This window comes from Drosophila simulans, chromosome 3R, assembly GCF_016746395.2.
Source record: "Drosophila simulans strain w501 chromosome 3R, Prin_Dsim_3.1, whole genome shotgun sequence".
Lineage (NCBI taxonomy): Eukaryota > Metazoa > Arthropoda > Insecta > Diptera > Drosophilidae > Drosophila > Drosophila simulans.
Window position 1 is genome coordinate 4,903,220 of NC_052523.2, and position 27,002 is coordinate 4,930,221.

The following is a 27,002-nucleotide window of genomic DNA, read 5'->3' on the forward strand; positions in this document are numbered from 1 at the left end:
CGATGCAGACATTCTTGGGAACACACATAAATCGATGCTTATAAATTGGGGCCTAATTTTTTTATAGCGCGTGATTTTTGATTTACGCATCGTTGGAAGTTTTATTTCGATTGGAGTGTCGGTTTCCCAGCGCCCATATTTATTTTTATTGCTTTTTAATGCGCCGCCGAGGAAGTTTTATTTATATGTATACGAGCAACTGTTTTGGTGCGTGTTGGAAGGCCGAACAATGAATCTTGTGGGATTATTTGTGTACGCCAGTGCTGGGGTGAAGCTTTATTTTAAATTCAAATTCGCCACCACCTTATATCATATTTACTTGGCTCAGCCAGCTTGTTTGTGCTTTATAATAATAAAATATTCCACTCTTGTCTCCGTCCCCACAGGACACGCAGCAGCAGCAGCATCAGCAGCCACATCAGCAACCAATGCAGGCGGCACTGAGGACGGCGAGCTTTAGCTCCAGCTCCAGCTCCAGCTCCAACGCCAGCAGCTCCACGTCCACATCCAAGACGAGAGCAGGAATAACGTCGTTAATCTATTTACCGCCTTTCTGCTATCCATGTAAGCATGTGCCTGCGGCCGGCACCACGACTCGGAGTCGAAGCCAGACTTTGAGCCATGGCAGCGGGAGTTGCCAGGACAGCAGCTGCTGCTGTCCGCCCGGCTGGGAACATAAAAATTATGATAAACATGCTTCAGCGGCGACGTTGACACCAGCAACGGCGGCAGCAGGAGCAGCAGGAGCAGGAGGAACAACAACTGCAACGGCAAGCATCATCACCACAACAGGACCCGCAGCGGCAACAATGTCCTCCTCGTGGTCTGGTGAATTCCTGCTGCCGGGTATTCAGTTACCCGTGGCCGCAGCGGGGCATAGCTGCACCGATCTCCGGCAGACGTCGCAATTAGTTATGCCCACTGTTGCTAGCGGGGATGTGGTGGCAGTGGACGCAGAAGGCGGCGTCTTGGAATGCGGCAAGCGATGCTGGCGACGTGAGCGAATCCGGCGCGAAGGACCAAGTCATGCGTCTGCGGCGTCGCTGGCCCAGGTAAATCCAATCAGCACAAGCAACAGCACCAGCATCAGCACTAGCCCAGCAACAACAATAGATGGAGCATCGGGAGCAGGAGCGGTGGTTACGACGACCGCTCACAATTCGCAAACAACGACAAAAACAACGGCAAGGGGCACAACTGGTGCTGCATTGCCGCATGATGAAGAGAATGAGAATGATGAATGTAGGTGCTTTAACTATAACGGTGATATTAGTCTGGATCGGCGGGGCGAGGCCGCGGAACTTTCCGGCATTACGTGGCTGATGTTCTTGTGGCAGCATCTGCTGCCGGGCAACGGAAACAACACCCCCAAACTCATCCGCGCCCACACCCACACCCACGAATCCAGCTTCCCAGCGGGGACGACAACGAAAACAGCAAGGAGCAGGAGCTGCGCCATGACGTCGACAAAAAGTTGGCTGGGACCGCTGCTAATGCTGCTCTTGGCCACGTCCGTCAGCGGCTGGGGCGGTCGACAAGATGGTGAGTAGCGAGCCCCCGTCGATAAGTAGCGCTATGATAAGAATTTATAATTTCACTTGGCGCGCCAAGAAAGTGCCGCAGCAACTTTGGGTCCCCGGACCCCAGTATCCTTCCCCCAAACCCCAATTTCATTTAATTTTTGTGGCATAATTTGTAGTCGCAACAGAGCGACAGCTGGCGGCTCATCCCCCTCCCTCCTCCCGCATCCCATTCGAGTCGCCCCATCCACACCCAGGGCCACCCCCTCTTTTGGTCATGCTCAATTGAATCCATAAGTAGTTTGTGACCGCAGATCTGCGTTGGTATAATGCGTTTCAACTGTTTCTCCGTGAACGAATTCACCCAGAAAAAAAACAAAAACAACGAAAAAAACAGCACAGAACAGAGCAGAGCAGAAAAACAATGAAAACAACAAGCAACAGCCGCTCCGGCAACAGCAACCAGAGAACTGCAGCCCGCCACTCGCACTCTACGTCCACCCGATAAACACTCGGTACTCTAGGCACCCCGTTTTTTTTGACACCCTACTTGCGGCAACACAAAATACTCGAGTGTTTTACCGACGTTGTGTTTTTGTTACGAGTAAAAAAACCACCCGAGGCCTGCTGCGCAATAACTATTTGGGTGAGTGGACGCACAGTCAACGATCGGCCGCACGTCATTTTTTGTATGCGGGCTGCAGTTCTCTGGTCATTTTTTGTACGCCTAAAATTTGTATGGGAGGAAGCGTGACGGGTATAAGAAATGAAGGGTAAAAGGGAATACCCAAGAAAAATTTCGTGCTCACGTCTTTGATGGACTCAATGGGTGCCACCCGTTTCGAATCATTCCGTTATTAATTTTTCACACGTCGCTACCTGAATACTCTAATGACAAATATTCTTATATAAAGTTATTTTTGAAATGAATTTTGTGACATTATAACTATAATCTATATTTAAATAATAATAACGTAAATAATATATATAATATATAATAATATATAATATAATATATATATATAATATAATATATAATATATATAATATATTATATATATATATAATATATATATATATATATATATATATATAATATATATATATATAATAATATATAATATAATAAAATATAATATAATATATATAATTATAATAATATATAATAATAAGATGAAGGGCATATTTTACAAAGTATTCGACAAAGTCTAGAGTCACGCCGAAAGAATAGTGTGTAAACGTATGGAGTGTAAAACGCATGGAGTTACGCATCTTGTCTGTGACTCGATTACCTACGAGACCACTCGAGTATTTTTGGAAACACCCATGTGTTTAACGGTATACCCACAAGTGTTTTTCTCACTCATCCCTTTTTAGGCAGTGTGTGATCGGCACCCGCGACGCGGAGCACCGTATTGATTCGGGTGCGCGCACAACGGGGTGTCTTGTCTACATGTTCAGATTTATACTGTGTGTTTGTAAGTACCCGCGATGTGCGTGGCGGGTAGCACCCGCACACAAAATTGTAGGGTGTGAGTCGAGTGGTAAAAAAGTGCCACCCTTGCAGTTCTCTGACAGCAACATGCAATGGCAAATTGTACGGAAATTGCCCGAAACAAACAGCCAGCAACCGCCGACCACCGACCACCGACCGACCGCTGACCATAATTCACTCAAGTTAGACAAAAGCATTTTGGTTGCCCCGCCCCTAATCCTCCACCTCCCCCGCCGCCCTCACGGACTACGCCATCACAGCTGTCCCTGCCCCTCAGCGAGGCGAAAGTCCAACATCCTACATCCAGACCGAGGCCCAAAAACGCAAATGAGTCTCGCAGGCAGAAGCGTCATGCTCTTTGAGCTCGACATAGCCGAGCTGGAATAAGTGTTTGTCTGTTCGCTAGGGGTGCGTATTGCCAGTCAATAAGGGTGGTCCAGTAATGTGCCTGGGCTTCCCTAAATGTACCCCTGCCCTGGCCGTAGGTCTATCCCTAAGCACACCGACTACTACTTCTACCCAAGCGCCCAACGAACGAGCTCTTCAAATTGCGCACACCCATAAGTGTGGGCAACATAATTGGGTTAAGGAGTTGTTAGCGCGTTGAAGTTGTCATTATAGATCATCGTGAATGTATAAGATAAGTGCACGCTGCTGCGATAGGAAATTGCTTGTCATAACAGGAACCACAAATGACGGAGTGGTGCATAATTAAAATCGTGTTAAATATTCCCGCTGTCAATCTTAATTGAATACTGGGGGAAAAGTAATGGCCGATAATTTCGATCCTTATTCGGAATTATTACTTTCAAATGTAGCAGGACACAAAAGCCATTTCGGGAGTTGTAGACTTTAGGTCCTTTAAAATACGATACCATAAAGACAGCTGTAATAGAATGAATATTGTACAAATCTACATGATACACCCTTTTATCCCACGCAAATCAAATTACATTTTAGAGCTAGGCACTTCCAATGAAAGATCTCGGTTCCGTGGCGCTTGTCCCAGTTCCTGCATCTTGTTTAGCACGTGTATGTGTCGGAAAAGTCGCCTCGGATACCTTCGCTCCCTTCCGCAGATGTCACAGATCCCCGAGATTTATTTTGATTAATGCACCTGATTACTGTCGCTTTATGGGGATCCATTGTGAGGAGCAACTCTTTGAGCATATGTATTTTATTTCGTGCTTTCCCCATTTCGCTTTGTTGTTGCCTAAGCTTCCTCATTCCCCCATCCCAGCATCCGAATGCTGACTCCCCCGCTCCGTGCGCTTCTTGCTGAGCCACTCTAATCCGAACGAAAAACACACCGAAAATATATCTGAAAAGCCCCGTGCCCGCTTTTCGCGTCCGTCATTTCAACTGTCTATACGCATTTGTACGCTTGTCTGTCAGTCGGTCGTGGTCTATGTCGTATATTTGCTTTCAGCTTGTATTTACTTAAGCTTGTCCTGCAGCATATTTTTCAGGGGTAGCGAATTAAGGGCGGAGGGCAACGACGCGTCGTTGCCTTCGACATTTGTGCTGCGGCAGCAACAATGGCCCTGCTCGCTGCGGCACTCAGGCAAAAGTATTGAATCATGTTGGAAAATTATTCACGGTACTTAAAATTGGCGAAACAATTATTCGTCGGCGGGGGGTGGTTTTCGGGCTTCGAATTTCGAGTTTCGGCTTTTTGGGTTCTCGGGACCACGTTCCGGGTTCGCTCCCGGTTCCGGAGCCCCGTGACTCCCGGACTTTCGTTCGGGGCGGTGGCTGCCCGGCAAAGTATGCTACACTTTTCGCACAACAGGCAGCCCGCTGTGCGTATGGGCCGCATTATGACAGCCAGGCGAATGCGAGTGCGGCCCGTAAAAAGCACAAGTCATTGGACAGCACACACACACATATACGAGTGCTCATATATTGTGTAAGTGTATGGCTGGCTATAGCCAGATATATATGTTCGACTTTAGTCGGAGGTCTGAGCAGCGGCTCAGTTGGGGCTCAGAGTTCAGAGCGCTGCGCTGATCCTGCGCATGAGTACCTTTTGTTTGCCGCAAATGTAAAAACAAAAAGCAGAAAAAGCTGAAAAAGTGGAATCAACAAGGAACAAGTAGAATAAAAGAAAGGAAAGGAATAATAAAATAAAATGTGTATCGCTGTAAGTACGGCCTGCGAGTGTGAGTGTGCCACCGTGTTGCCCTGCCGTTGTAGTTCTTGCTGTTACTGCACTTAAAGAAACGGGTTGCAGCTAAAATGCATGCATTTCAAATTCACAGATGATTTCTTCATTTTTATACTTTTACATGGAATTAAACATTATTGATCATATTTATAAGCACACATTTGCTATGATGTCCTTGCCTAAGGATTATTATTGAAAATATATGTATGTCTTGAAAAGAATGTAGAAAAATATTTGAAAAAAATATCGAAACAGTTGAAATAGTCCAAGGTTAATCTATTGGCCATTTATAATAGATTTTTAAAGATTTTTGAATATAGTTAGACTAGTTTAACAGCAGTAACATAAACTTATAATAATTAAAATTACACAGTAATTTGCAAACAGTTGAATAGTATTGGAACATGCACATCCAGAAGTTTATTTTTTATTAAAATTAGCAAATATATCTAGCTATATTTCCACTCAATGATTCCTTAGTGTGTGTTTTTTTTTTGCCTGCACATCGACTCTGTGCCTTGGGTTGTGTTTCTGTTTCTGGCTCGGGTGCGCACATTCGTCTCTCCTTGCGAGTTTTCTGTATTTGAATGCGTAGCCCGAACTCGGACCGTCCTCCAGCTCCATCTCCATCTCCATCTCCATCTGCGACTTGCCAGTTCCGAGTTGGCCTCACCCACCGCCCATCGGCATCAGGACTGGCATCTCCATCTCCGCTACCGCCACCGTCTCCGCTCCTGTTCCTGTTCCCGTTCCCGTTCCTTTTCCCGGTTCTGGCCACCACCCTTATCCCAACTTGCAGCTCCCTGCTGCCGCTGCCGCCGCTGCCACTGCCAATCGTGCCCAAACATTAAGCTATATGTGTGGCTCAGAGGGTGGTTTTACCATTTTCTATATGTATCCGTGTGCGGGTCTATACCCATTGTATGGGATATAGTACTTATTGCCTGTGTGTGCGAGTGTGGCATGCCGTTAGCTAACTTTCCGTTTACGTTTCTTTCTCTATACTTTGGCTTCGCCTTTCCCATTTCTCTTTTCCGTTCAGTTCAGTTCAGTTTAGTTCCCTTTTTTTTAATATTCACAATTGCCATTTCGGTAGTTTTGCTGCCACTGTGCGAATGTGAGAGTGTGTGTGTGTGTGTGCGTATCTGTGTGCGACATTATTATTATTACGAGCAGTTTTTGGTTGCCTGGCTTGTTCAACTTATTTATGCGCCGGCCCACCCCTAAAACGCCCGAATACCCTACCCTACCTACCCCTACCCAATTTCCAAGTATCCGAATATCGCACTCCTGACAGCGGGTCGTAAATTTGCGGCCCTTATGCGCACGCACTTAAATACAATCATAATAATAATTGAAACAATTTACAAATTAAAAAGCCACAAATCTTGGCACCGAAACTTGACAATACAATTAGAAGACTAGCAGACTGGCAGGCGAAGAAAGTGGCCAACCGAAATCTAAATTTATCAATAAGCAAGTGCCTTTTGTGTGCTGGCTGGTAAATAAATATGCCTGCAAACGCACTTCAGTGGGAAAGATTGCGGTTGCTCTTTTATACGGCTCTTAAATGAACAATGAACGCAATTGAGGCCACATCAACCATACGACCAAAATACATACTCTCATGTTCACATGAATGTATGGCTGCAGTCCACGGGGAGGCAATTGGAATATAATATCTTAATGCATTAATGGTTAAGTCGTTTATTAATAAATTATTACTGTGTTTTTTGGCTTGCAGCGCCCACAAATTGCACATTTCCGGCGAGATGGGAGGGCTCCTGGTTCCTGTCCGGCTATCAGCAATCCATACACATCAAGGGCTCCCAGTTCAGCTATCGCGGCAGGTGTGCGGCCTCCGATGGTAACAAATATCTGATTGTCGACGAGTAAGTACCAACTCTCCGTCCGGGATAATCCAAAATGCCCCCCGCCCACGTTGGGGCCTTTGGCGTCCCGCTTCGACCCGCTAACAATATGCTAACATCTCAACCCGATACTCGGTCCATTGGCTGGCGAAATATAGCGAACATTGTACCTACCATTTCGTACGTTTTTGGCACAGGCCGAGAGGAAAATGAGATGTTCTGGTTTACTTTCCCCCACATATGCATTTTTTTTGTGTTGGTCCCTTTGTCGAGGAGTGCCTATAATTGAATAAGTTTTCATTTCTGACGGAGAAGGTGTGTGTGCTCGGTAAAATGTGTTAAGGTAAGGCTGAGGACGCTGCGCGCGGGCGGGAAAACGCCGAACTAACCTCATTAAAAAGAAGCCAGTCAGCAGCACATCGAAGCGAGTGGAGTGCCGGCCAAAGACAACAGCAAGGGGTGAGCGACATCGGCATCGACACCGGCAAGGAGGCGTCTTAAACTGAGGTACACCGGGAGAAAATGTCAGTAAGGTTGTAGCATTTACTCTTCTAAATTCAAAATAGATTAGCTTGAGTGCGTGTGTAGTATTTTTTTCAAACTTATGAAGCTATAGTCATTTGAAAGGCAGTTTAAACTAATTTTCACTTATAAGATACTTTTATACTTATGTATATATGAATTTTAATTGTGTGAGGATATTTTTCAACGGTATATTAATATGGTAAGCTTTAATGCTTTCCTCATTGCATACTTATTCTTGATATTATTGAGTTTTAAGAAAACTGAATACAGCATAGAGCTCAATTGTTTCAAAAGAAGATGCACTCGCAGGTTTTTTTCCCAGTGTACCTCCACACTCACACTGTCGCAGGGAAACCTGTCGTCAACGTTATCGCTAACGTTGTCGTTGCCGCTGTTGTTGATGTTGCCGCTGCCACTGCCGCCGCCTGCCAGCTGCTGCTCTTAACTTTTGCCTTTGAAACGGGTTTGAGTCGAGCCGAGTTTTGTTTGCCGCACCATGTCCTCCGCAATCCATCCGCACTCCATCTGCTCTCCGGGTGCCGGGCACTTTCTTGGAGGCAGCGCGCTGCTCGTAATTCGGATGTTTGACAAGAGGCAGTCATGTACCAAGACAAAAACCACCCAGAGCCCATCTATCTCAGAGTTCCCATATACCTACATATATCGATATAGAGAACCGATCCGTGCCTGTGTTTGTGTACCCCCTCCCCCACCCCCACTCGTGTTGTAAATGCTCAGTAGCACAAGCTAAAAACTAAATCAAACTTTTTACGTGCCCCTGTATATTGTGTTTTTAATTTAGAGAACTGCCTTTTTGACTACTCTGTATCTGTGTTACTCAAGCATTTCTCCTACTTAGCAGCTCTGTTTGTAGCTGCCCGTTTTCCGATGGCTTTTCATTTAAACGATACGATACGATGCGAAACGAAAACCAAAGACATTTAAGGAAAATTGCTTTTTGTCCTGCGAATTTCCATGCCATTCCTTTCGCTTTGGTCTGGAATTCCTCTTTTGTTTTCCTTCGTACGAATGTTTTTTAGCCGTAAAGAGCAATGCGAAAGACAATTAAAACCCTTTTAAGCTGCTTCCTTAATGGGGGGAAAAAGAATCAGAAGTACCAAAAAGTAAAAACAAAGAAAATGCAAAACATTAAGTTTCCCAAAGCGGAGTTTATGTATTTTGAATTTTCTGTTTTGCCATGTTTATGCTTATGAATACTTAATAAACATATGAATAATCCTACCTTTAAGCTAAGTTTTTCCGTTGTAGCTGAAATGTGAAAATGTTTTTTGATTTTTCCGCTGCCTTACTTTTACTCTTTAAATAGTATTGGCCTTTTTGCTGTGCTGCTGGAGGCGAGGGCGGGTATTGTATACATATTTAATTCGTTTTTTGCCACGCCCTCTCCTCCGGCCTCCATTCATTTTGCTCTGTACAAGTTTTTGTCGTATACCAATAAATATCGTAAACATATGTATCGAAACCAAACCGAGCCCCATCTACTGTATCTTACGAACTAGGAATCCAACAGAAACCCCACATTCAGCCCAACCACAATCAAATATCAAACAAACCCAAGATGAAACTGTTTATTTTGATACGTTATCTGCTTATCAGTACGAATAAATATGTATTCAGAATATTTTTACATCACTTTTCAACAACATATATTTTGTGAGTTTCTTGCGTTATTCAGTGTACGTCCTTTGAGTTCCTTTCGATGATCATTTAATTACTTCTACTCGAAATATAACATCAACTTAGTAATCAACCATTCAATCGATTGTAACCAAAAAACAAAAAAAAAAAAGTGGGCAAAGTCGAATCAAGCTAAAAGTAACTCCGTTAAGATCCTTGAACGGTATGTTCTAGTTTCGACTTTGGGACACACTTCCGGGATTATAACATATTCGGCAACAGTAAATAAAACGACATTCGAAACTAGGCAAAGGGGTTTCGCTATTACACCCAGTTTACGCCCAAAACATAAGAACCTCCATTTCCGATGCCTTCCATTCACACAAACTCACGGAGGGACTTGCAGAATGCCCGGTCAAAGTCTTAGTCCTAGTTACCACCAACCACTTTATTTGCCGATTGCGCCAAGAACCCGAAAACAAGCCAACACATCCCGCACCACCGAGTACCGAACCAAGAAATACTAATACTAATACCCAACATGAAGCAATAAACTCGAGTATTTTGAACCACACAACCATAATAGCATATACACAAGCAATACCATATACCTTATACAATATACCATATAGAATATACGTTAAACAATGAACCATATATACCAACTACCGATACCGAATACAAAACTTTTCGTTGCAACCAAAAACTCTTTTAGGAAAGGATGTCATCGTTGCCTGGTTATCTATGAGAAGCATAAAAATGTGCTCCAATATAAAGAAAGTGAGTGCGAAGGTGATAGTATGTATATGCATCAGTCGAACCCATCTGCACTGGCGATGCGTAGCTCTAATAAACAAAGTGATCATAGGGGGGGAGCTCATCCCAATACGAACGGGCATTCAAGACTATCTTCATCGGATCAGTACATAATGAGATCCAATGACGATATGAATGATTGTAAGCATTAACTTTATATTTTTCTATATATCTCTATCTCTCTCTCTAAAATAAGTTATAAGCAAAGCAAGCAAACTAAATGAAAATACAAGACTCTATCTCCTAACTCGCTATCTCAAAATACCAGTTATCTGTTATCATTTTAACCTATTATTACATATTTCGAAATGCTCCCTTAGTTAACCAACATGACTAACCTAACCTTATCATTTAAGCGCTATTTTCATTTCACTCAAAACGAGAATACAAAAGTTTTTCGTTCTCTCCAATGACCAACTGAAAAGCAACAAGTACAAAAAATACAAAAAAAAAATCGAAAAAAAATGATGAAAATGCGTTCTCAATTTTTATAACTCTTTTTGAAAACACACACACGAAACAAACGCAGGATTTTGAATAATTTTTTCGGTATTTCCGATAAGTTATATTGGGTTGTTCTTCTTTTTCTTTCGTTCGAAGTAACTTTAGTTTTGGTTTCAGTTCTCGTATGAGTTTTGATGCAATTTTTTGTTACTTATACAAAACAAAACCAAAAAAAAAAAAATGAAAACAAACCAAACCAAACTTGTAAATAGTCTCAAACAACAATTACTCTGCATACCAAATGAATAAAAATAACTCAACTTTGTTTACTTTTGTCATGGCAAGGGTCCTCTCTCTACCTCTCTCTCTGTAAATCTCGAACTCACCTCACTTTAATCAAGCAATCAAGCAATCAATCAACAACGAATAACCACTCAATGTATCAATCAACAAGAAGTACATATCTAACCACAAAAATATATATATAACCACCTAGAAAACCGATAACAAAACCAAAATGAATTGTATATTTCCCTCAGCATACACACGTTGCAATTTATCCCGAAAGCTACCACTATAAATATTAACCAATACCCAATGTTAGTGCCAATCCAATTAAGCTACTTAGTTGCGATTTGCAAGCGTATTAGCGGATTAGCAGATTAACCCCTCCCAACAGAGCCACCAATTAAAGCCAAACTGAAACTGAATCCGATCCAGAATCAGAACCAAAAACAGAACCCAAAGCCGAGGGCCAAAGCAAAACAACTAGGCTTACTCTACTCCACTCAGTAGATTCTGAATACGAAAACCATCTAGACAAAAGAAAGCAGCGCGGCCGTATTTAATTCTAATTCCAAATCCAATTGAATCGGAACCAAAAGGCGGAACCCCATTCGAATCAAAAGCAGGGAAAAGCAAAACAGGAAACTATAACCAGTTTTAGTTAAGAACCTTTGTTTCTCTCTATTTCCGTTCAGTTTCTTTTTCGGTTTGTGCTCTTTCAGTTCCAACTTACTGTAAATAATTCCCAAATACAAGCGAAAAAATGTTGTAAATATATAAAAAGTAATATAAAAAAACAAAAAAGAAACATGAGACTGAAAAATGAAATTGTTTGTTCCATAACCATTTTTTATTACCAAACATTTACATATATCTAAATATATACTCATATATATTTGCAAACTCTATTCAATATTTATATGATATGTATATTTTCCTTACTTCAACATTTCCAACCACTCCAACAACAGATCTCTCGAAAACCTAAAACTAAAACTAAAACCAAAACTAAAACCCAAGCCAAAACTAAAACTACAAATCAATTTGGAGCAATTCAAAGTTAAAACACGTGTGCGAGAGTGTGTGCCAGTGTGTATTTGATTCAAATATAGAGAGATGAATAATAACCAACTGAGGTGTGTGCACACACACACGCACACACACACGAGAAATTTGATTGGATTTTGGTTTTGAAATTTGCATATTTGAAGTTTTGTACATTTTTACCAGCCGCAGCTAAGTTTTTGTACAGTTCGTTTCGCGTTTGTTCCCATCTGTATAGTTCTGTATAGTTCTGTATAGCAAACAAAGCAATCCGAACCCCAAATGAGCACCCACACATCTGTATTTACAAAACAAACTTGTATTTAGTTGCGACCCAGAGATGCGACTCATCTACTCATCTGTAAATAATCTCACCTCAAATCATGACAAAGACCAAAGACCAAAGACCAAGCACACCGGACCCGAGAACACGACGATCCAACAGAACCAATGCGGAGTATTGAAGTCTTGGACCAGTTTCCCAAAAACGTACCCATTCAAATGTCGGACGGTTGAGCGTATTGAATTTCCAATAGGTTCCAGTACTTTGGCGAGCTGTCGAAGAATTATTGCCTAAGTTTGTTCATCCTATTTTTTCGCTTTATCTGGCATCACATTCACAACCCACTTACTTAACTTTACCCGCCCGCCCATGATTTATTTATAGGTCGAAAATGGAAATTGGAAACTTGACACCGAGTGTCAAAGTGTTTTCACTTCATTCCGACGGGACTCGGAGTACTCGCAGCAATTATTCCTGGCGAAAGTACCCATCCATCCAACCATCCATCCATCCATCCAACCATCCATACCAGCTGCAAACATTTTATTCGCATCCATAACTCGCTGTTAATTGCTGTAATCCCCTTAGTTCTTAATCAGGTAGCGAGCTGCTAGTGCACCTAATTACCGGGGAAAATAGAAAATAGAGACGGCATAAAAGTATCTCATTGGCACATAATGCAGTTTGCACCGCCACCGCTCGACCTTCTTACATGCTCACTTAACCTCTCCCTTAGTCGGACTTAGATACAGATACAGATTCAAGCTCAAAACGAGCTTCCAGATCCAGATCCGTCATGGCAACGCCGCAATCCACCCGGACACGCATAGAAATGTAAATTCATTATTTATTATTTGTTTGCCTCAATAGAAATCAAATTAGTTTAAGTGGCGAGCTCTTGGCCCAGAGCAGAGCGCAGTCAGTCAGACAGTTGGCTTCGCATTTGAAAAACGCCCACCCACGCGCCACGCCCATCGCCACCCAGCCGCCCGCCCCCCTCTATTTTGATATTTTCCACTTGATATTTTCGAGCTGGAACTCCAGTAGTCCGACTGTCTGGCTGTTTGACTGTTTGACTGCCTGACTGGCAGTCTTGGCTGCCTGCCTTCCTTTTTTCCTTGATTTGATTTTGTTTAAATATTAAACGAGAGTTTTAGGTCTCATTTATAATTCAGGGGATCCCCCCGTCCGACCCGCCGCCCAACCACCACCCATACGCCCCGATTTTGATTCCGATTGAGGGGGCGGGGTCAAGTTGGTTTTGATTAGCAGACCGTAAAACAATGGTATCAATAGTACAATGGAATTGCGTGTGCGTGTGTGCTGTTCTTTATTAAATCATTATTTGTTTAGATTGTCACACAAGCGCGCACACAAACACGAGATTAAATTTCAGCTTTGGATAAAAGAGCAAGCCCTTCGGCAAACTGAGAACTGAAAACGGAAAATGGAAAACTGAAAGCTGAAAACGCTGCAAGGACCCATCCTATGCATTTCGGTCATATTAAGGCCTTTAAATTGAGATTTCCAGCAACGGCATAATAAAGTTGCTTTCAATTACGACAGTTTCAGTCATTTTTATGGCCCACAGCAAACACACACAGGGAAACAATGTATCTGCATCTGGCTTGGCAGACTGTAATTGGGCTTAGACAGTCGACAGTTTCAATTACTGAAAACTTGTACATACGGGATTAGCAGGGAAAGCCTTGTTAATTGCTATAAGGCTAATGTAGTGTCGTTTTCACTCGTGTCGGGCATCAAAGGATATGGAAGGTTTTCCACACACTGGCGAAACTACACTCTCGTTCGAAATAATAGGTTCACTCGAGGCAAGTTGAATCTAAAGCTATTATATAGATCAAATTCATTCATTTGAATATCAATTGAATGTACTCTTAAATTAACTTCCTAAAAGAAAAAAACATAGATATATAAAAACAACTTCGTGTCAAGTTCTATTATTTCGACCATGGGTGTGCCCAAGCGAGCAAAGTGCGTGTAAGCGAGCTGCCAATCAAATGAACGAGTCTGCTGCCCGACTCCTGAATCCTTCGATTCATTGGCATCAATGATAATCCAATGCGAGCCATCAAAAGCAATTGCATACTTCGGGGCGTTTGCTAACTGCCATTTAAATTGCATTTTCGAGTACAAACTACACACGATAGTACGAGTATCACTAGCCACTCGACCCCTCAGCCATCCGCCGCCGCCCCAATCTTTCCCAATCTTCACTGCCCCCCTTAATTATGTTTACCGCTTTTTTGCGAGCGCTTTTAGTCAGACATTTTGTGTAGCCGGTGACGGGCTGCCAGGCAGCATTTGCATACCAATTTCCCCACCGGCCACCCACCTGAATGCCTCCTGTTTGCGATTCCACCTGCACTCCGCCAGCAAGCAAGCAAAAAGCGGAAAAAGCCCGGGCATAAAAAATGAAGCCTTGGCCGGGGTGATGGGCACTCAATGAAGGCCAGGCCGCAGCGTTTTAATTGCAGCGCAGAAGCGTAGGCGGTATATGAAAATAATTAAAATAATTAAGCAAAACTACGGCATCCAAGCACTCGGCGCTTTCATGAGGAGGAGGAGGCGGGCGCCCTCTACTTGAGTTCTCGTTTTTCACATTTTTCCACCAAAATATTCAACAATCATCTCCGTTCGCCGCAGTTTCCGCCAGTTTCTTTTGGCCATTTTATTATGAGTTTATCTTTTTGGGCGTTCAGCGCCGCCCACTCGCATTCCTCGGGCCCTCATAATTTGTATTATGTTATTTGGTGTTACAACATAACAGGACATGCTTTCGCCAATTTCGGTGCAAGAATATTTAAATTTAATCAAATGTCGGTAAAAATGTTTGCCATGCCTTTTGTGCCCGCTTCGGAAAAGCAAAAAAGCGGAAAAAAAAAGTGGTGAGGGAAAACCATCAACAATAACAACACGCACACGTAACAGGGCATTGCCATTCCATTTGGGGGTGGAAGTGGGTGCAAGTGGGTGTGCGTGTGGGTGCAGAGGAGCGGTGTGTGTGGATGGGTGGGTGGGAGTTTCCACCTGGACGTTGACTGGGTAATTTGTTAGTGGGGCCGGGAGGCGCAGGAAACCCAACTCAACCCCGATCCTAGTCCGACACCGAGTTTTATTTTATTTTATTTTATATAGTTTTTGGCATTTTCATGTGCCCACTTTTCCTTCGTGTTCCGCCTTTTTTTCCGGGGCCTGCGTGAGTTGGTACAGTTTTCGCCGCGTGTACATACATATGTATGTGTGTGTGTGTGTACATATAGAGCGCGAATACCGAATACCGAGGATAAAAACTTATTTACCTAGGGACACCCGGGAACGGAGCCGGATTCCGGATTCCGATTCCGGGGCGATTCAGTGGCGTCAGGCGCCCGGGGTGTCAACCAATTTCGAGTGTTTTCCCCGGGTCCTGGCCCGCAACAAAAACGAGAAGGGGCGGGGCGTGTTGGAGTGTGGGCGAAAAAGAAAATCTCTCAACGCTCCTGGCCAAACACACACACCGTGTTGCCAATTGTTGTTGTTGTGTGTTCCCGGCGTGGACACACACGCACACACACACCCCGCTGCCGCCGCCGCCATGACCCACACATACAACGTATATTCTCACATTGCCATTTTCATTTCAATTCATTTCATTTATTTATGCAATATTTTATGTGCTCATTCATTTTTTGCCCGTTCCGTTGTCGTCGGTGTGCCCGATTGTTCTATTAATTTGTTGTCGCTCCTCGTTCGGGCTCCTCGTGGTCCCCGTACCATCCAGCCCATCCAAGCCATCCAAGCTATCCAGACCATCCTGGTCGGTGGCGTTTTGGCCCGGTTATTTGCCATCCGCCTCGGTTCGGTTCCATTGTCAATTTGTTGGATACACGTCTATTTGTACCTAGTATTGTATGCGCATAAAATTCGTGCCATAAACCCCATTCGTCTTAATTTGTATGCCTTGTTTTGTTACGGTTACGGCTACGGTTAGGCTCTGTGTTTTGTGTTTTCTGTATTTTGTTGATACTTATTTATTATTTTTATGCCCGGCTCACTTATCTTTGCGTGTCTAGCCTCCGTGGCCCCTTGCCGAACGGATATTTTTGGGTAATTGGGGAGTGTAGAGGAGGGCTGCATACCATAAACTAGCCTCGTGCATTAAAGCCAAATTCGACAGAACTGCAAGCAATAAGTTCGCGTAGCCACACATAAAACAATCATCATCAGCAGAGGCGGAATTCGATTCGGAATGATAATCTGATTTAGAAGCAGAATCTGAATCTGAATCTGAATCCGAATCAAAATCAGAATCAGAGGCGATGGCCTCAACGTAAACGACAGTTGTAGAAATGTGAATATGAACAATGACAATAACAATTACAATTACACACAACGCTGTAAATAAAGGTCCAAATTCCATATATTCTCTTGTACAGATATTTAATTGTGTTTGTTTGTTGGTACATACATACTTACATACATATTTACTACTGATTGATTTGATTTTGAGTTACTTTTGAGATACTGTTCGTTGTCACCAATTGAGACGCTTTGATTTTGTTTTTTGAATATTATATATAACTCTTTGTATTTGTACATGATTATGATTATTAATGTTTATATTAATCCACTGCTAACAAAATCATCATCAACTTTGTACAGTAAAACCATGAGCGAGTTTTAAAGTAAACCAAATGAAGATTAACCCAAATCTGGAGCTTCGGCTTGTGACGAAGTTGAAAGTAGGATTTCCAAGATTGGTAGCGGTGCATGAAGAGATGTACATAAACACACTTGTAATATACAACTCCATACCTCTAAGTTCACCAATGTTTCCTCTCTTAAGCTTCAAATTTGATTGTGATCCGAGCGAACGGTTTGTAAATCTCCTTATTATGGCTAATAATGTTTTTTGGATATAATTCATGCCTTGTTTTTTACCTAATCAGATCGAGTCTGCCAAGCTCTTGGAAATCGTACAACCCAAATACCCAAATGCCCATTCCATTTCGAAAAGAATGCCTTTCAAATTTCATTTACCGGTTTGTTAAGTTTCCTTCAGTTGTCCGATCCCCAAAATGCACCCAACCGCACCCGAATTACCCACCACAATCCCCAATCACAACTCCCGCTTTTGAGTTCTGTTTTCGCTTAAAAAAAAAAGAAAAAAGGATTTAAACAGGAAAATTCACTGGTTTCCATAGAGCCTACGAAAGCGAATTCGAGACACATCTGTATAGAAAGCCATGCGCTCATTACTTTACCTACTCTCTGTCATACTTTGTTTTCTAATTCAATTTCGTGGATGTCAACAAGAAAGGATTTCAGCTAAATTTTGTGCTCCTTTGCACATGCCTGTGAGAAAGAAAAATTGAGAAGAAGAAAGATAACGAACCACGGCAAAGTGATGATATGATATGTACATATCTAGCCACGATTATACAATATCGAGTACATCTTTGTATGATGATATGATGATGAAATGTTGGGATGGGCTGCCCGGTGACCGCTAGTATAATTGTCTCATTTATCAATTACTTATTGTACTTTCTTCTTACTACATTCTACCTAACCTAACAACCTACTACTACTTTACCTTACTACTACCCTACTACTACTATTCGTACTACTATTTGCTCTATGGGTTCACCATTCTGTGTTGTTCTTTCCTTTCTGTGTGTCCGTGTTTGTGTCCTTTTCAGTTCGGTTCCCCAGCTTTGGTTGTTTCGATTTTTTGGTTTCCTCAGTTGCTTTGTTGTTGTTTAATTAGTTTCCATTCAGCTTCGTTCTGTTGTGTTCTGTTCTGTTCGGTTGAGTTCAGTGCAGTCGGTACTCCCTACTCTGTACTCTGTACATACATGTGTGTAATTTAATTAATGTAATTTTAACATGAAACTCAACAATTTCTGCTCTCGGTTACTCATAAGTTACAATTGTGTCGTTTGTTCGTTCGTTCGTTCGTTCGTTAGTTCGTTGGTTGGTTCAATCCTTTGTTGTTCCTCCTCCTAGCTGTGTGTGTCTCTCGTTTATCATTGTTGTTCGTGTTGTGCGTGTGCGTTAGATTGTTTTTTGGGCCACCATACTCTGCTGTATACTGCAATTTAGCCCGGCTATCTAATATAACTCTGCGCTTAACGGTCCGTCTGACCGCAATACAAAAACAAAAAACAAAAAAAAAAAAACTACCAAAAAAATCGTAAAGAGAATACCGAAAACCAACTGCAAAAGTATTATAATTTATTTTACATTTTTTTCTTACGTTTTTCCATGTCTGTGATGTCGTTTTTTGCCTTGTCATGATATACTCCCATATATATGCTACAAACGCTTCTCCGTAGTATTTGACCATACACGCACACACACACAAACACATACATGTACTCCCACTCAAAAGTGAATATGAAAAACATCCGACACCCACACCACACAAACACACATGACACACGACACTCACACACTGCCACGCCCACTCTACACCTTTCTTTTGTGCCTTGTATAACTCATAAAGTGTAGTTGCTACTTAATTACAATCATTACTCAAAAACGCCACAAGGCCGGTCCTGAAAAGCTGAAAACCTGAAAACCTGAAATCCCGTCCACCCATCTACCCAATACAGTCGATTACACCCGAGTGTATCCTGCATATCCTGGCTTTTTACACCACACATATTACATACGTAATTGGTACTTTTTCCATAATTATTTTACTCTTTTTGCGACTCTGCGTGTGCCTGTTTTTGAGTTCCTTGCCGTAGCCTGTGTAATGCTAAAGAAACCAACTGAAACAATTCAATTTGCTGAAAGAAAAGTTGAATAAAAACCAAATACGAATACGAAACCGTTTGTTGTGTGTCTTTTTAGCTGTAAACATTTTGTACTGTTGAGAACAATGCCTGAATGTGTTTATGTATATATTATGCCCATATCTGTATCTGTATCTGTATCAGTATCTGTTGGTGTATACTTATACGAAACGGATTTTAGTTACAATTAACTTTACACCCACAACTCTACAACTCTTACCAGTAAAAAGAAAACGAAAAAGAGAGGACCCTTTACCAAAAGAACATGTATATGCCATATACATATATATGCCACATATATCTCTCGCGTTTGCCATAAAGAAACCATAAACCACCGATTACCCAATTTATTCATCATGAGTAAATGTTTGTTATTATTATTATTATTTAGTTGATTCAAATGTTATGCTTGCTCTAGCAACAACTACCTTATATACGGCCCTACCAGGCACTAACATTATTTTACGACCTGAATTGCCTCTGTTCCACCTGCCCCCCACCACAAGACCCAACCCAACCCAACCCAATTCCAATCCCAAGCCCAATCTCAATCTCAATCCAAAACCCATCCAGATCCCGTGCTTCTGGTTTCAGAGCCGGAAGAACAAGATGAACCAAGTGTGTGTTTTTGCTTTTCGGTTATTTTTTTATGAACGTGTCGTGCCTTTCAGTTGAGTTTACAATACAGAAGTTGGGCAGTGCAGTTCCACAGCCCAAGGAAGCGCCGCTGAAAATGAAAAACTCTTGTCTTTAAGTTATTTCTGTGAACGTCATAAGTCTTTGGTTTGTTGTTCCTTATACCGCCTTTGGTTTGTTTGCCTCTTTCTTTCTTTGTTGTCTCCTATACATTTTTGTTGTATTTTTCTGGAACTTACATACTTATCTTACTTATGTATTGTACTTACCGCTGCTTTTTACACATTTCCACAGAAATTGTTGTTGTTTCTCCACTCGGTGCCGCACTGGAAGCTCCACGCTGGGGGCATGACCGCGGTGGCAAGTTGCCTTTGCCTTTCCGCACAGCAAAAGCAACTCGCAACGCTCGACTTGCGACATTTTTGCTGATTTAAAGCTCCATTTCGTCATTTATTTGCGCAATTTTCTCCCGGACCATCGGCATCAGCGGCCACTTAATTAAACAAATTTCTGTGCAATTTAAATGGCATGCTTGGCGATGGCCCCGCATGAGAAATCCCAACAGCCCAACAGTCCAACATCCCAATAGCCCAGCAGCAGGGCAGCTTCCAGTGCGGCACTCAACGAAAAGTTGAAAAAAAAGCAAAACCAAAAAATAAAAATATATATAAAACATAATTTCCACATCCCTAGCCCTTTGTAGACTTGATTTCCTTTCAACCATGCCCTTACTTTAATGTTTTGCTATTACTTAGTACAGTTTACTACTTACCTACTCTGCTCCCACTAAAAACCTTACTGCTTTCTACTACTAATACTGCTACTACTACCACCACCACTTCTATAACTACTACTACTACTATTTTTTCCTACTTCTATGTGTTCTGTGTTCAACGACCATCTAATTTGCGATTTGCATTAATTGAATTTTTATTTGTGCTTTTAAAATAATCATGTCCCCCAGACTTTTGCAAGGGCCGTGAGACTTTACAGAATCTCTGCGACCAGATTCCGGGCGATGCCCTGCTCTACTCGCTTTTCCGGGAGAGCGCCGAGCCGGTCAAGTGTCCGCTCAAGGGTGAGTAGGCTGCCCAAGCCCCGCCTGGAACTTGGGGCACTTCAGGGACTTTGCCAAGGGGGATCTACATCCATATCTTTCGCAGGACCCTTCATCTTCACGTACAATCGCGGGCACGGGGAGTGCAAGTCGCCGGTGTCCAACATTGAGAGCTGCACGGAGGAGAGCCGCCTCCTGTTGAGCTTCCAGGCCTGTCCCGATGTCCAGGGCACCGAGAGTACGGGTAAGTACCGCCTCCTCCGCAGGCGCCAATGACTCATCGCCTTTCTGTGCCCGGCTGGAGCTCAAGACGAACGTCCTTCCTTCCTTCCTTCTTGCTTCCTTTCTTTTCGGTGCTGGTGCTCCTGCAGTCGAGGAGCTGACTTGCCTGGCAACCTGGAAGGACGGCAACTCACGCTACTTGGTCGGTCTCGTCTCGCACCATCACGCCATTTCGAACGAGGAGCGCTACCGCTGCTTTGTCTACGAGAAAATCTCCTCGCTGATGGGTAAGCAGCATCCCAGCCAGCCCCCGGGCAAACAGGATGAACTTTTGTTCGGGCCCTAATACCCGTACCCACTCGTACCCTTTGCAGGCGGACCCAGTATGCTCAGCTCCAAGGATGCCGAATATAAGCTGGCCCAATCCGGCGACGCCACTTGCAATGGCTTAGACAGTGCCGAGGTAAGCATTTTCCACACCCATCCAGATGCCCCACTCCCACTGCGAAAGTGCCTCACCCTGTTCCTCTACCATTTCACTTAACTGCACTCGAAGAAATGATTTAGTTGTTTCGTCTTTCAAAAGCATCTATATATTTTAAAGTTCTAATGGAATAAATAATAGTATATCGAGTAATAAACTCTGGACTCTTTACAACCTATAGTATTGTTAAAAAGCAGGACGGCTATTAACAAAACCTATAAATAGATCCTGTACTCTAATTTAATTTTATTTTAAGCGATTGTTTATTAAGCAACGCCGTTCAATAATTTTTTTTTGAATTCGCTTACGGCCAGTTTGGAAGTTAGAAAATTAATTTTGAATACTGAAATGAGATGTTCATAAGCGCACTCGTATTTCGAGTGTTCAACGACCACGCCCAGTTCCTAATCCAACTAACTGCCGCCCACAGGTCGGCTCACGTATCATGTCGCTGCGAAAACCGCCCATCGCCGAGCGCTGCGACTTCCCGGCGTGGTTCAAGGGACCCCGCCACTGGCATGCCCTCATGGGCAATGCCGTCTACAATTATCATTCCAAGTGAGTAGCAATCAGGCCTGTGGCCAAGTTGTCATCCAAAATCGAAACCGAAACTGAACCCGAACCCGAACTTCCACTTTGCAGCGACGGGTCCGTGCACATTATTAAGCCCAACGGCTATATGGAGACACGTGCGCTGTGCGAGCAAATAAATAAACAGACGCCGACAGAAATGATGGCCGTGGTGCACTACACCACCGGGTGGTAAGTGGCCCCAAATTGAAAAAACCCAGCCAGCGAATTCAATGTCCGCTCCCCTTGTCCGCCGGCAGCCAATCGGGATTCATGTGCATGATGTTCTACCGCCGGGACACGTTCGTCATCGAGATACAGACCGGCAAGCCTGCCATTCGCCTGGAGGATGCCTGTGCACCGGATCACTTTGACATCAATAAGATGGCCTACATTACCTTGCTGGGTAAGCTGCACTGACTCGCCTGCCGCCTCTATCGAGTCTCCTCTCTCAAACGCTTGTTTATGTCGCTCTTTAGCAAGCAATCCGGACTTGGCCATTTGTCCCATGGAGGGCATCTACTCGCTACGTGGCGCCATCGGACCGCCGTACCTGGCCACGCGCCACAAGCGCAATCACAACGGAAAATCGCATCTGGGCCATGGACATCACCACCACGAGGGCGCTGACTCGGGAAATTTCGGACATAAAGGGTATGTGCTCTGTGTGTGCCGCCACCTCTGACTTTTCTCAATCTATTTCCATGGTTACAGACACAGTTCGTTGAGCTTCCGAAACGCGGAGCGCATGGAGCGCGGCTCCTGGCATGCCAATACCCGAGGCCTGCCCGTTCGTAGTCGCCGCAACGCACCCAAGGATCCGCAGGAGCATCAGCAGCAGCAGCAGGAGGCGTTGGTGCTGGAAAAGGTCAACAGCAGCGATACAAGCGTGGGATTCGTGGCCACGCGGAATAGACGTGATGTTCCCGGCTGTGTGCCCAACTACAATGCCCAGCGGCAGCTCTGGGTGGGCTGTACGGCGGAGAACTTGATAGACGTTAGTCCGCTGTGCAGCGTGGATGGTGAAGAGGGTGAGTGGATGTCACCTAACTGCGGGTGTAATCTATGTTGACACTTTGCCCATGTAGCATTTGATAGATTCCTTATCGTCACGATTCAGTTGAAGCCTAGTACATATATTCACTTTTCACTTAGTCCTGAATATCTTTAAACGATTTTGGTTATGATATGAGCGGAGTGTTCTCAAGAATCATTAGATACATTTGTATAGTTTATGTTTAAGTAGTTAACACTGCTCGCAATCTTACTCCTTGATTTAAGAGCACAAATTAGTAATTATTTATCTTAGAAGTTCTTTTACTGCAGATAGAATTGATTTTACACCTTTCTAATGCAGTAATATGAATGATGGAATGAAATTTATAACATTCTTTCCTTGTCTATGTCCAGAGTACTCCTGCCACGGATCCTGGAGCGAAAACAGCACCTTCTACATCATAGCGCGCCACAAGGGCAGCAAGCACGGAGTGTGCCTGACCTATCGACCCACGGAGGGCACGGCTGCCAAGTTGGTAGTGGGCGATGCCTGCTATCGCGGCACTCAGAAGCCGCCCGATCACCATTTGGAGGCCAACCTGTCTGTTTTGGGTGAGTAATTGCGCGAACTAACTGAAATTCAGAAACATAACGCTTCGAATATCCAAAAAACGCAGGTAAATGTGGCGAAACTGGCGCCAGTGCCGCACAAGTTCATCTGGCCAACTGGCTGCTCCTGGTGGCGATGGCGATGGCGTCATGGCTTCAGCTGCACAGCTGAGGGACAACAAGTGGCAGGAACTACAAGTAGACACATGTGGGCACCTAAGCGTGACAAGCCAAAGCGCTACGTATACATCACCCCGAAACCAAATCCCATTATGATCGACATGTATACAAGACACATCTAAGACTTATTGTATATTTCGTGTAGTATGTGTAAGGCGAAATCGAACCACTTCGCGCTGGTTTGGCTGTATATAATGTATTGTTTTTTTCTTTAGTAATGATACACACTTTTGTTTAGTTCTAAGTGCTTAAAATAAACGAGATTTCGATAATTAAGACACGCAGGAGCACACAATATGGAAAATGGTTTGCAATACAGCCTTAGGTCAGCGCTATTTGTATTAGGCCTAGTAAAACGCGTCTATTACTAAAAGTAGCGCCACTATTAACGCAAGTATGCTGCAAATGCTATTAATTTATAGTATAGCATTTAGAACATAAAACCAACCAGAGAAAAGACATCAGAACTATACGAACACAAGCTAAAAGCTTCTTCGTTTTGTTTTTAGAAATCATCTTGTAGTGTGTTGTACGACATGTATTTTTTATATATAATTTCCGAAATGTTTCCTACAACAAAGTACATATGAGATGCAGGACAAAGCCAGAACATTTTAAACTATACAATATAAATGTGAAATGTATTCGGAGAAAGTCCGATTTCGCGATGCTTTCAAAATGTACAAACAAGCAAATGGCCGATGGTTGGCCACTCCATGATTATTACGCTGCGTGCAGCTCAGCATAAATAAATATGGCATAAATAAACAATATATTTTTATGTACAAAAACGCAAAATCGTGCATACATACATACATACGAGTATATATAATGGATAACGTTTTGCATAGGATCGCATTGGTTTCATAATACATAATTAATACCTTGCAAAGTACGCATATATTGTATGATTCATTGTAATAGTTATATATACTGGCAAGCATACACACGTAGGCATGTAAGGAAAGTGAGAGATTCGAGCAACTTTAATAAGTAGAGGCACACCACTTTCATAATCAATCAACTAACTTTGTAAGACACAAACAAAACAACACAACACAAAAACAAAGATGAACTCACGACTCAACCAAACGAATGGAGAACAGATGGTGTCAGGTCGGTAGCGAAGGATGCTAAAATAATTAGAGTGTTTAAGACAATTAAGCGGTGATATAGGTCTAGAATAAAGAACTGTGTAAATCTCTGATAGAAGCACAACAACGGACTGCGTTTGCAGTTGAGAAACAGAACAAACAGACAACATCTGCTAGGGTTTGAGCGAGGAATTAATGATGATCAAGTGTATCCAAAGGATTTCAAAAACTAGCATTTTTCTCTCGATGTAGTAAGCAATCATTTTGCGCAAATTCCAAAACGAAAACCTAAGCGAACTAATAACGAGTATCGTAACGAGTAACCAATTAAGGAGTAGCCAGGACTTAAGCAGAGAGAAGAGACCCCTTCAAGGCAACTAGTCAAAATTTATGAAGCGTAACTTTGAGTTCCATGTAAATAGCGAATGTAATGCGAATTGACCCCGGTACGCGGTACGGTGTGTGTATACATATGTAACTAATTCCTAGTTAGCTAAAGGACGAAAGGATTGTGGCTAGGGAACCGACGACTCGGCGGGCAGGACACCGATACGCGCAGTGGCGTACGGATGAGTAAGATATGGGTTACTTTCTAAATACTATGTATACATTCAGCAACACTTATATAGAAATACGAAGATAATGAATCATAAACTCGAACAGCAGGCCGACACCTAATAGTGAAACGGAAATACCGAAGCGGAACCGGAAACAGGAAGGCAGAAGCAGCAGCACACCATATCGTTGTGGCCAGACAAATCAGTAGTCGAGATGAGATGTACAAATGATGTACAATGATGATCGGACGAAGTGGCAGACGCTGTGCTTGAACATTTTTTTGAGTGTACCTCTCTTTAAATAGGCATTTCCATTTGTTGTCAGCTTTTAAAACGTAAATACGAGCATATTAAATAATAATAAAAGCATTTTAAAGAAGAAAACCGCAGACACTTGAGTCAAACGAAATATCGAATAATACTTCAAGTCATGGGACAGTTTTAAAGCCCATCCTCCATCAGCCAGGACTCAAATTCCATTTGGTAGCCGCTTTTCTGGTTTATTTTGCAATTGTTAAACTGAGACACTTTACTGTCCCCTCCTCCATCCATTCATCCATTCCCCTCTTCGAATTCTGAATCGGCTTCAGGATCCAGCCTAAGTTGTCTACTTAGCGTGTTATTGATGTTCCAAACGGTCTCCACAAATGTATTCGAACGTTTCTAAAAACTGCTATCTAATTAAACGGAAAACCAAACATACATAAATCCAAACCAAGCAAAAACATATTTTTGTAAATAGACAAATCAACGCTTGAATTTTTATCCAGTTTTTGTGTATGGCCAACTGCAGTCGACTTATGTGTGATGGGCGGCCGCTTCAGCTTGTGGGCGTGGCTGCTCCATTTGAGTGTGAACGCTAAGCATTAGAAATAAGTGATTTTTATATTCAATGCGATTTTATAAATAATTTTAATTGTCTATTTTAACGGGTGAAGCAAGCAGAAAGGAAATGAATGTAATTATGCCGTCGGTTTAGTTCATGTGTGTGAAGAAATATGTATGCAATTTTCGTCAATAATTGAATGTTTTGAATACTGTGTTCTTACCTTGTTTGGATTTGTTTTTTAAGCTAATATAAATACAAATACAAACTAATTAAAAATATATATCTTATGTATTTTTATTTGAGGCGAGTAAACTTGGGAAGTCAAGGGCAATTGGCGTTTAAGCAGATTCTTAATTTGTACATATGCCAAATCCTCGAAATATGAAACAATAAGCGTAATTATACAAACTTTCTCCGATATAACAATTGACAATCCTCTGACTTCGGTAGTCGATAATCATCATAATATTTGAGCTGTGACTTTTATTCAAAAAGGCTTTCCGAATTTAAGCCTGCAGCAGAGGAGCGGCTTAATCAATGCCATGAGCCTGGAAACATCCGACCCGTCACTTAGAGTGAGGAGAAACCATGGACCAATAATAACAATTTTTTCAGATTTTCATTTTTCCGTTTATAAAGAGCAATTTTTAATACAAAGATACTTAATTTCAAATACTGTTATTAAAAGGGATGGAAACGTTTTCTTAATGCAATTAAGAACTTCTGCAATGCAGAACCTAAAACTTCCAGCTTGAAAGTTGCGCGAGATGAATTAGTCTCCGTTCAGCCAGGACGTTAGGGTAAGATTACAGCGCTGCCCTGTAGGTCAAACCCTGCGGGTTAATGATGTGCGATGTCAATAGGACGCACAGGT

The 27,002-nt window shown here is 42.7% G+C and overlaps 1 protein-coding gene across 4 annotated transcripts in view; it reads left to right on the plus strand.

Annotated features, from left to right (window-relative positions):
- Nucleotides 1-26,408, plus strand: part of LOC6727208 — a 31,469-nt gene extending 5,061 nt beyond the window's left edge. The window contains exons 2-15 of one of the 4 annotated variants that reach the window (XM_039294595.2): nucleotides 387-1,542; nucleotides 6,927-7,074; nucleotides 9,932-10,173; nucleotides 20,486-20,608; nucleotides 20,694-20,831; nucleotides 20,959-21,096; nucleotides 21,184-21,272; nucleotides 21,724-21,851; nucleotides 21,936-22,055; nucleotides 22,124-22,269; nucleotides 22,343-22,517; nucleotides 22,578-22,894; nucleotides 23,274-23,471; nucleotides 23,537-26,408. In XM_039294595.2, the coding sequence (XP_039150529.1) occupies nucleotides 387-1,542; nucleotides 6,927-7,074; nucleotides 9,932-10,173; nucleotides 20,486-20,608; nucleotides 20,694-20,831; nucleotides 20,959-21,096; nucleotides 21,184-21,272; nucleotides 21,724-21,851; nucleotides 21,936-22,055; nucleotides 22,124-22,269; nucleotides 22,343-22,517; nucleotides 22,578-22,894; nucleotides 23,274-23,471; nucleotides 23,537-23,640 (3,222 nt within the window). In that variant the 3' untranslated portion in view covers nucleotides 23,641-26,408. The remainder of the gene's footprint in view (nucleotides 1-386; nucleotides 1,543-6,926; nucleotides 7,075-9,931; nucleotides 10,174-20,485; nucleotides 20,609-20,693; nucleotides 20,832-20,958; nucleotides 21,097-21,183; nucleotides 21,273-21,723; nucleotides 21,852-21,935; nucleotides 22,056-22,123; nucleotides 22,270-22,342; nucleotides 22,518-22,577; nucleotides 22,895-23,273; nucleotides 23,472-23,536) is intronic. The other 3 variants (XM_039294596.2, XM_039294597.2, XM_039294598.2) reach the window with 3 other exon arrangements.
- Nucleotides 26,409-27,002: the final 594 nt, after the last annotated feature.